At 38.7% G+C, this 10,822-nt stretch overlaps 1 protein-coding gene across 1 annotated transcript; it reads right to left on the bottom strand.

Moving 5' to 3' along the window:
• Positions 1 to 9,468: 9,468 nt before the first annotated feature.
• LOC138177701 (olfactory receptor 51I2-like) lies at positions 9,469 to 10,431 on the bottom strand. The gene has a single exon (XM_069108914.1). The coding sequence runs from the start codon at positions 10,429 to 10,431 to the stop codon at positions 9,469 to 9,471; it is 963 nt and encodes a 320-aa protein (XP_068965015.1).
• Positions 10,432 to 10,822: the final 391 nt, after the last annotated feature.

Raw genomic sequence — 10,822 nt, 5'->3', positions numbered from 1 at the left:
AAGAAAGGAAGGAAGGAAGGAAGGAAGGAAGGAAGGAAGGAAAAAAGGAAGGAAGGAAGGAAGGAAGGAAAAAAGGAAGGAAGAAAATGATAGTCCTTGCCCTCAAGAGCTTACCTTCTAAAGAGGGAAGACAATGTATAAAAGGAAGTTGAAGACCCTGGGGGATAAAGAAAGTACAAGACTGTGGGAGGGGCGGGCGTCATACTAGAGAAAGTCTAGAGAGTCAGAATGGAACCTAGAAAGGAAGGAAGACATAGCTATAATGCCATGCATGAGCAGCTTTCCAGAAGAATGCTGCTGTGAACAGCCTTTAAGATTCTGATTACACAGTATAGTGAACACTCTATTGATTCCATAACAAATCAAAACAAAGCATTCACAGAAAATCAAGGTACAGCATTCACAATATTACAATTTATCACAGGAAGTCAAAATATAGTATTCACAACAGCTTATCATTAAAATGGCCACATAGTTTTCGCCAAAGTGGTCACAATATTTAGAACAAAAAACAATCATCTTAAAGTACAATAGTCAAAATCTTCCACTCATGGGTCACACTTGATTAACTCAATCAGTCACTTATTCAGCAATCAGTTACTAAGTATCATGCACAAACCCTCCACCTCTATGTCACTAGTAAACTACAATTTCATCATTACTCAATACTCAGGGAGATGTTTTTTCATCTTGACTTGGGGCTGGTTCTCAGATTCCCTGGATCTTGTTCCATGGTCCCAGATTCTACCTGGATTCACCAGACTGTCACCTGGATTCAATGACAGACAGCTCCCAGTTCCTTGTCCAGCTCTCTAGGTAGGTCCTGCTCCACACTGAAGTTCACAGGGTCTAGTCCATCTCAAATCCTTCATGATTTCTGCTTCCAGGAATTCAAGGCTCAATCAATCGAAGAACAGACAAAGTCTCAGCATCCCAATCATGCTTCTCCTGGGTTCCTGGGACCCTGGGCTCCTTTGTCACCTGGGTTTCTGGGCTCCTGCCTCCTGGACTCCTGGCTCCTGTTCAGAAGAAGCTCCACCACCACAAGTTCTCAGCAAATTCTGGCTCAGTTCTCAATTCTCTCTTCTTTAGCTACTCTGCCACCAGATGATGGTCCCAAGAAATTCTGACTGTACCTCTCTGGGGTTTTTCCTTATATACACATAGCATTAGCTTCCTGTTTCAGCCAACCCCTTCCTGTTACATTAGTAACAGGAGACAGGAGTTCATACCTTTTGTTTTCCCAACAGAAACTTGATCAGTTACTAAGTGCTAAGTACCTGCTACCTTTGCCAACACAAAGGGGTCTTCAAATTACCATTACAATAGCTGACCTGAATGTCTTCCTTAAAATATCGGTTTGGGGAAGAACCAGCCAATCATATTAAGAGGTCATATGGTTGGAGAGTTTTTTCAGTGTCAGAAATCCAGGGGAGTTGTTAATTTGCAGGGTGGGATAAAGAGAGAGAGAGAGAGAGAGAGAGAGAGATTCAAAGAGAGAGAGAGATTCAAAGAGAGAGAGAGATTCAAAGAGAGGATATATATGTATATGTGTGTGTATGTGTGTGTGTGTGTGTTATATACATAGAGAGAGACAGAGATAGAGAGACATAGACAGAAATACAGACACACAGAAATGAGAGACAGAAAGATGGAGAGAAGAGAGAGAAAAGACAGACAGAGAGACAGAAAGTAAAAGAGAGGCAAAGAGAAAACAAGAGAGGAGAGGAGAGAGAAGGAAATAAAATATCAAGGGCTTACTATTTTTCATGCATTATAATTAGTACTCTATTCTTTCCTATATTCCCATTCTTGGGAATGCAAATATAAGCAAGAAGAAGAGATAGTGAAGATAGCATATAAAGGGGAATTAAAAACAGAACAAGGAAATAAAGTAGAGAACTGGCTCTTGATAATATAAGGAAAAGCTCATTTTTCTTATTTATTCCCCACCTAGACATACTGCTCTGGGCTTCTCCATGTTCCAGGATCCTCTTTATACTGAATGATCTCTTCAGCCCTGAAACTCACCCCTCATTAGTACCCACTGCCATTGGTGTCTCTTCTTGTGATCTCCAGGATCAGAGGGTAGAGAATTCCTCCCAGAAACTCCATTTAAGGAAGCATCTAAGTTAACGACATCTTTATTTCCAACCTATCTGCACTCCTTTGGACTTCTCTGTAATGCTTGCCCTCTATGACCTGTCCTTTCCCTTTGATTGTTAGTTTCCTTTTGTGTCTTACCTTTCTTGTTCCCCATTCAATTTTAATCACCTTAAGGGAAAGAAGGACCTTTCTTTTTCATAGTTGTATTTCCATCACTTAGCACAGTGCCTGGCTCATAGTAGATGTTTAATAAATGTTATTGACTAACTCTCAGAATCCAGGGTTGTTCCAATGGCTATGGTCATGTCCAAAGTTCTGGGAATAAGCTGGGGGTGTTGGACAGAGTGTGGGTGGCATAGTTTGGAGCTGGTGACCAGAAAGTTCATATAAAAAATCCAGGGAATTTGGTAGACCATAAGTGCAGGATGAGTCAATAGTACAATCAGTCAGTCAAAATACACTGTCATTGGGGCGGCCAGGTAGCACAGCGAGTAAGAGCACCAGCTCCAGTATCAGGATGACCTGGAGATCGAATCCCAGGTTCAGTCACTTAGCACCCACCCAGAAACACCTGGCTGTTTAACCTTGAGCAAGTTACTTAACCCCAATTGCTTAGGGGTGGCCAGGTGGCTCAGTGAGTAAGAGCACGGGCTCCAGTGTTGGGATGACCTGGAGATCGAATCCCGGGCTCAGACACTCAACACCACACCCAGAAATAACTGGCTGTGTAACCTTGAGCAAGTTACTTAACCCCGATTGCTTAAAAAAAATACACTATCATCTTAGACCACATTAGAAGAGACATAATGTCCAGAATGAAGAAGGTACTAGTTGCACTGCATACTACCCTAATTAGACCTGCCTAGAACAGTGTTCATTTCTAGTTGCTACATTTTAAGAAGGACATTGACAAGCTGAAGACTCTGTGTAGCAGCAAGCACCCTAGCATACCCAGGATGCCTGCTAGCACAGGTTCTTTGATCTGCTATTCTAAAGGAAAGCAACTCAAAAAGGGTTAGCAGCCTTACTTTAATCAAACATATATATATATATATATATATATATATATATATATCAGTTACATAGTTCAGGGGAAAAAGTTAGCTCCCTGAACTTCAGAAAATACAAACAGAAATTACAAGTAGACAAAAAATACAGATATAGAAAATAACACAATTCCATAGACCAACAGGCAGGACTTTTAGATGTCTGACCATTACATACATACATAGTTAGTTACCAGAGAGAGAAGCAATAACATCTGGGTTTTCAAAGTTGGGGGGCTCAATGGCTACCCAGTGTCTCATCTGGCCAAATCACACAACTCTTCCCATAAGTGAGCACCAAATCAAAACATCATGTCAGGGTGTGTATATGTATATATATAAATCACCTTCTCCAGGATCAGAAAACATTACAATCTTTGTAACCTTCTGCCTAATTACAAAGTAACAAAAGGTGTGCCTTCCTGAAAAACAAGCCTTCCCTAAGCAAGCTTCTTTTGTTGGGCTCCAAGTGAGGCCCATTAAAGGGCAGGGAAGATCTTCAAACTAACTTACCATGACTCTATGTCCTATGAGTAAGTGTTCTAAAACTATTTAATCTAGAAAGGAGAGGACTTTGTGAGGAGTGAGTGTATGACAGATGAAAAGTCTCCTTTAAGTAATCCAGTGGTTGCGGATCAGAGGCAGTATGGTATAGTCAATAGAGTTCTGGACTTGAAGGGAGGAAATCTAACTTTATATCCTACTTTATTTACTTACTAGTTGTGACTTGGCCAAATCACATAAACTCACTGATCTTGTTTCCTCTTTGGAATATAATAGTTTCACTACCAATCACATAAAGGGTTGTTATGAAGAAAGTGCTTTTCAAACCTTAAAGTACAATAGAAATGTGAGTTAATATTGTTACAGAAGAGAGATAAGACCTTTTTTTTTGATTTGGCCTCAAAGAGCAGAATTGCAAGGAGTAGAAGGTATAGAGAAGCTGAGATTGCCTTCATTTAATACTAAAATTTAGAGCCATCCAACAATAGAAATGAATTCCTTGGAAGATTTCCATTCTATGAATATTTTAAACAGAAATTATGACTCTGTTAAAAAAATTAAAAAGATGACTCCTGGTTAAGGATATTGTAGTTATTTTTGTTCAGATATGGGTTTGACTAGATGATCTTTGATGTTTCAGCCAACTCTGATATTCTATGAAAGAGTAATGTTAAGCTTAGGGAAGAGAATATTTAGTGGTATACTGAAAAAAAAATTGAGGAACAAAGCAAGGCAGAGTTGGACATGCTGACCACCAAGAGGAATGGAAGAACTGAGAACTCTAAATGTGGTTACTTGCTCCATTTCTGCCCCTCCGTGGAATTATGTTTTTGGATACATTGGTGACATAGTAGAACACATATGAGGCAAGGATTGAAAGGTAACCCTGTGGTCAGTTAATTTTCTTTTCTTTTTCAGACAAACTTAATTTACAAATATTTTCCCTGTACACAGTCCATGGAAGAAGAAAGAGTATGTTTAGACACTGGGGCAATTGAGGGAAGTTTTCTGGTCTGTTCCAGGCCACCCTCTGAAAGTACTAAGGAACTTGAAGAAATGGGGAACAGTAAGAGTGGATATCTATTTCTTTCAGCTCCATCTCTTACATTATCCCACCTAAAGACATAATTAGTTGAGGAAAATCTTGAAATTTCTCTCAGCCACTCACATTCATCTTTTCAACCTGGTTCTTTTGAAGAAGTCAAATCAATCTCATCCATGACTTCTCCATATCCCTTTGTTCATCTTACCTTCCACCTTTCATTTGTACAGTCCCTCTAGACTTCAACACCCTCTTCTCCACCTGCACATAAATATATTCAGCTCCGAAGCCCAGATCCCCTTATTCCTGCTGATTATGTTTTTCATTGCTAGCATTGTCACCAGCTGGTCCCCTCCTAGTTTTGTCCACTCCTCGGCTCATTATCATGGTCACTCTCATGACCATCATCACCATTCTTTCATACTTCAATTCAAAAATTAATTAGTGATTTTATTATATATACATTTTTCTGTTATGTACTACAAGGAGTAGAATGTAAGAAGTTCCTGAGGGCTGGTTTCATGGAGATTAAGTTCTATTTGGAGACATAATATTATAAGAAAATCATATTATAAAACTTTAGTTTGTTTAAAATTTATAGTCACTAAGGATCTATTATTTAATGCTTTTTCAATAAATGAGGTTGCTCCTGAAAACAAAACCCTATCTTTTCATGTCAATAATTTCCAGTGATGGTAAATAGCTGTGAATTATGGTATACCACAAACTCTGAAAAATCAAAAGTACACTTAATTAAAAAGATCATGATAGATTTAGGTAAACTGTGATGCATATTAGTAATGATGAGTTCTGTATAATAATTGGCATAAATTACACTCTCGAGGTGGCCATGTGGTGCAGTGAATAGAGCACTGGCCCTGGAGTCAGGAGGATGTGAGTACAAATCTAGCCTCAGGCATTTAACACTTAACCAGCCACGTGACCTTGGGCAAGTCACTTACTCCCAATTGCCTTGCCTTCCCCCCTCCAAAAAGCAAAATAAGATAAAATTTAAAAAATAAAATACACTATCCCAGAAAAGTATGATTAGTAAAGAAGATGGATCAGTCATGGGATACAAGTGAGGCAGAGTTGATGAATAATCCAAGTGCTGCACTGGTAGCCACAACAATGTTAAAAGACCTAAATCAAGTATGTTGATGGATCTACTTTGGAAATTTTATGGGAAGACTTGGACAAGAATCACAAAGAATGAAAAGGAGTAGTAGGTTTATGATCTCACCTGTTGAAGGGACTAATCATATTGAGGTACTCATGAGTTCATTAGAATACTGAAGAGATATAGTGATCAATTCTATTAAAAGCTTAAAAGAACACAGTTTAAAAAATGTTAATATTTTGGGTCTCAGTGTATTTAATAGTAAAGTCATCTACAGTTTTATTTACACAGTTCATAAAAATAATTATTGTTTATTTGAATAGCTTTTAAGTTATTGAAGGATTTTCAAAGTTATAAAATGCAACTGATTATATTGTTACACAATTGCGTTTTTCAACATGATGCACTAACTTCTCATCAGTGTCTCAGTTACAAGAATAATCAAGTCTGTTGATAATCTGCATAATAACAAAGCCACTTGAAAAGAATCATTACCATCACTGAAATTTTGTTTCCCATCATTATCATTCATACTGTCTTCATAATTTTATAGGATATGACAATTGTAATCCCTTTCATATACATACAACCATTTCTATGCAGGTTAATGTAATCATGATTCCATTGAAGTGCTCACAAAGTAATCAAAATAATTGTTCGTGGTAGGTGAATTCCAATTGACCTATTAAGAAATTTGGGTTCAGTGAAATGAAGGAACTTGCCCCAGATCACATAATAAATGATAGTATTAGACATTGGTCTTTTCATCCCTCATCTTGTGTTTTCCTGCAGTAGCACATTGTCTCCACGGTCATCACTGAAATCACCTATATCATCATCTTCATATTGCCATCATCACTATCATGATCACAAAATATTAAATACCTAATTGAACTGGATTTATACTGTTATAACCAGTTACCTGCTCTGATAACAGGTTGATAGAGATGTTTTTGTCCATAAAACATACAAATATTTAAAGATCAATATTAGACCTAGACAAGTGTGAATGTTGAGGTATTTAACTCTTTAATTGCTAGGGACTGTATTTTCTTGGAGATCAGGAAAATAGAGGGAAATGAGAAGGTGGATGGGAATCCTATTTCTGGATTTGGGAATACAAGTTTTCTTAACTTGCAGGAACCTGCATTGGTTACTTAAGACACGGAGGAGGTACAAGAATAAGCATTTATTAAATGCCTACTATGAGCCAGGAACTGTGCTAAGTGCTTTAAAATATTAACTCACTTGATCCTAATGACAGCCCTTTAGGTAATCGTTTTTATCTCCATTGTGCAGTTGAGGAAACTGAGGCAAACAGAGGTTAAGTGATATATCCATGGTTACATAGCTAGTAAGTGTCCAAGGATGGATTTGAAATCAGGACTTCATAATTCCAGGTCCAGGATTCTATCTACTGTGCTATTAGACCTGTGATTTTGTTGGTTTAGAATATTCCCAAGTGAAGAAACTTCTTCCACTGATGCAGGTCCACATCTTCCTGCAACTTACAGTCTTTGAAAGTGGCCTGGAATTCTGAGAAGTTGAATGAGTTTTTTTCAGGATCATCAAGCTTGTTTTTATCAGAAGTAGAACTTTAACTTAGGTCTTCCTGGCTTCAATATCAATTTTTTTTTTACAAAATTGTCTCTATGTAACTAATGAAAATAACAACTCACAATTATATATTTTTTTTGCATAGAAAGCAAATCAATATAGTACCACATTTGACTCTCACAATAACCCATTTAAACATATGGGGTACACATGAAAGTGAGTATGTGTGAAATTTTTGGGTGAACCTGGTGATAAACTTGGCCAGGATATCATAATTCTTGACTGCCAGAAAACCATCTTTCTAACAGGCTCTCCAAAGAGACCAGAAAAAGACTCAAAAAGCCGCGTCAGAAATAAAGCTGTTACTTTTCATAGTATAAAACCATAATTGACCAAGCCCTTTGGTGTTATCTCTGTTCAGTACCTCAGGTAGTTTGCTGAACAGCAGAGAAGAGACTCTCAGGGATAAACATAGGGAAACCAGATCTTTCAGGACCAAAATATTCTACCACAAAACAGTCCTTTGCTTTTCTGCCTTTTCTCTTGTCAAAGTAGTCACTTACAGAGCCGCAATGGAAGACATGATTTAGGAAGACAAGCTTCTATTTGTTGTCTATAGGCAGCACTAGTTAAAGGCAAAGTTGTAGAGAGCTTGTCTTGAGACCAAAGACATAAGTAGAAAACACATGCTGCAGTTTTGGCAACAGCTGTTACATTACTGTTTTTCCTTTCAGTTTATCTGTCATGCCTCCCTAATTTCAGAAACAGGCTAAATGAATCTATGTTTAGTATGAGTTTAACCTTAGTTTTAGATTGTTAGATCCTTGAGGTCAAGGTCTATCTTTTGTCTCTTTTTGTATCTCCAATGCTTAGCACAATGCCTGACACATAGTAGACACTTAATAAATGTTTGATTAATTGATAGATGGCATAGTAATTACAATGCTTTGTGCTAACTGGAACACACTGAGGTATTAGTGTTTTGATTGAGATCATGATGATGAATTACCAGTGTAAGAGTGGGTTAAGCTTCCAGAAGTTAGGAAGTTCCTAAGACCTGAATGTAGTAACATTGGAAAGAGAGAGAATTCCAGACTAGAAATAGGGAGTAAGAGAACTGTGGATTAGCTCTAGTATCCTGAATAGGTCATGCCAGACAACATGAGAATAAAGGAATGGGCTCTGCAACATGGCATAGGGGAAATTTTCACTAGGTGAGTAATTAGTACTTTAATTCTTTACATATTGAAGAGGTTGTGAACTTGATTTTTCCCTCAGTTGACTTAAATATGGAATGAGAAAGAGGTATAGACGCTTAATTTCTGAGTCAAATAGTAGTGGCAGCATGTATCAAGGAATTAATAGGAGTATAAATTACAAGTGGGGTTTTCAGCCCAAAAGTTATCAGATATTGGTCCCGATAAGATTTTCAGATACAGACCAGTGTGTGTCATTTGCCCTGAATTTATATTGGTTTTTGTGACCAGTAATCCACTGTTGCTGTTATTGTCGTTGTTGTTTTGCTTTCAGAAAACTCCTATGAGAGTCTAGACTTTTGGAATGTTAATAGCTGCATTTTTCAATAATGCAAATTTGGCCAAAGGAGGTCTAGTATCCAACTAATGGTTACATAGTTGATAAATTTCAGATCAGACACTTGAGCCTTTATCTTCAGCTTTTAAGACTAAGGCTCTTTTCATTATGCTCTCTCTTTCTTACTTTTGGGCTTTCAGATTACTTTATGTGGGAGGATAATTACTCCATTGAACCATTAACTGGGCTTACATCCTTTCTCATCCATTAAATAGGGTTTACAGAATCATAAATGAAAAACTAGAAGGGCACCATCCAGTGGAACCTCTTATATCCAATCTTATATCCAATCTGCCTGATGATTGGAATTATATCTCTACCACCAGATTTGGAGTCTCCCCCTCTGTGTTTTCCCTCCAGTAGAAGATTGAAAAATAATGATTTTCTCTCCATGGTGCTAACTGCCTGCCCATTGTACTCACTCTACCACCACCACTATCACCACCACCACCACCACTACCAAAGGATCTCTAGGTTCCTGTAACTGTTCCACAGCCAAATCATCCCTGGTCTTTTCTCCTTAGCATTTTGAGCAAAGCCTCCCGTATATGCTTAGACTTGACACTATAGATTATAGGATTTAGAACAGGGGGCACAATCAAATAGACATAAGCAACAAGGGCATGTACAATGGGGGGTGCATGTCTACCAAAACGGTGGATCATGGACACTCCAATTACTGGGATATAGAAGACCAAAACAGCCAGAATGTGGGAAACACAGGTGTTGAGGGCCCGAATCCGTTCTCGAGGAGAGGCCAAACCCATCACTGTATGTAAGATGAGCCCATAGGAGAGAACAATTAGCAAGGAATCAATACCCACGGTAGACAGCACTACATAGAGTCCATATAGGATGTTGACAGTGATGTCAGCACAGGCCCGCTTCATAACATCTGCATGAAAACAAAATGAATGGGACAGAAGGATTTTTCTAGGACAGAAGTTCAGCCTCTTGAGCAAGAAGGGGACAGGAAAGAGTGAGACAGTGGCACGAGCCACAATAGCCATTCCGATCCTGCCAATGACACTGTTGGTAAGGACAGAGGCATAGCGCAGGGGATTAGAGATGGCCACAAAGCGGTCAAATGACATGGCCAGAAGAACTGAAGACTCCACAACAGAAAAGGAATGGAGGAAAAACATCTGGACCAAGCAGGCATCAAAGGCTATGTGGCGATAGTCAAACCAGAGCACAGATAAGGTTGTGGGAAGTGTGCACATAGTAAGACCCATATCAGTGAGAGCCAACATGGAAAGGAAGTAATACATGGGCTGGTGCAGACTGGGAGTCCTCCTCACAGCTAGCAGGATCAGGCAGTTGCCTGTGAGAGCCACAGTGTAAATGGAGGAGAAAGGGATAGAGACCCATCCATGCACAGTTTCCAGACCTGGAATTCCAATCAGTAGGAAAGCTGATGGCTGGAAGAAGGAGCTGTTCTCATGGGAATGGGGAAGGGACATCCTTAGAAGACAAGAGCAGACCCTTAAAAGATCACACTTCTTTAGTCTGTCCAGACAGACCTAGAGAGGAGATAAAATAAAAGTCTACTTTTTCTTCCTTCCATGAGGAGGTAGAAGGGACCCTATATATGTTCCTCAGACTCTAGATATTGAAACGTGGATCCCCTTGGAGTCATAAGGCAATATTTAGGGACCACTCAATATCTGTCCTCATCATGCATCTTGGAGTTATTCTTTGGACTCATTCCATTTATAGGTGCCCTAAGCTAGAATTACAAACTAACAAACAGAAAAAAAGTTTCAAGATAGAATTAGATAAATTTGATAATGAAAGAAGTCTGATGTTTTCCCAAGGGAAGCTTACAGGGTTTAGTCAAATTCAAACTTTAGA

This window comes from Petaurus breviceps, unplaced genomic scaffold (assembly GCF_028583685.1).
Source record: "Petaurus breviceps papuanus isolate PSGF00001 unplaced genomic scaffold, PetGlider_PUasm1.0 90444, whole genome shotgun sequence".
Taxonomy (NCBI): Eukaryota; Metazoa; Chordata; class Mammalia; order Diprotodontia; family Petauridae; genus Petaurus; species Petaurus breviceps.
The sequence above is the reverse complement of the archived record's forward strand: the minus strand, read 5'-3'. Positions and strand labels throughout refer to the sequence as shown.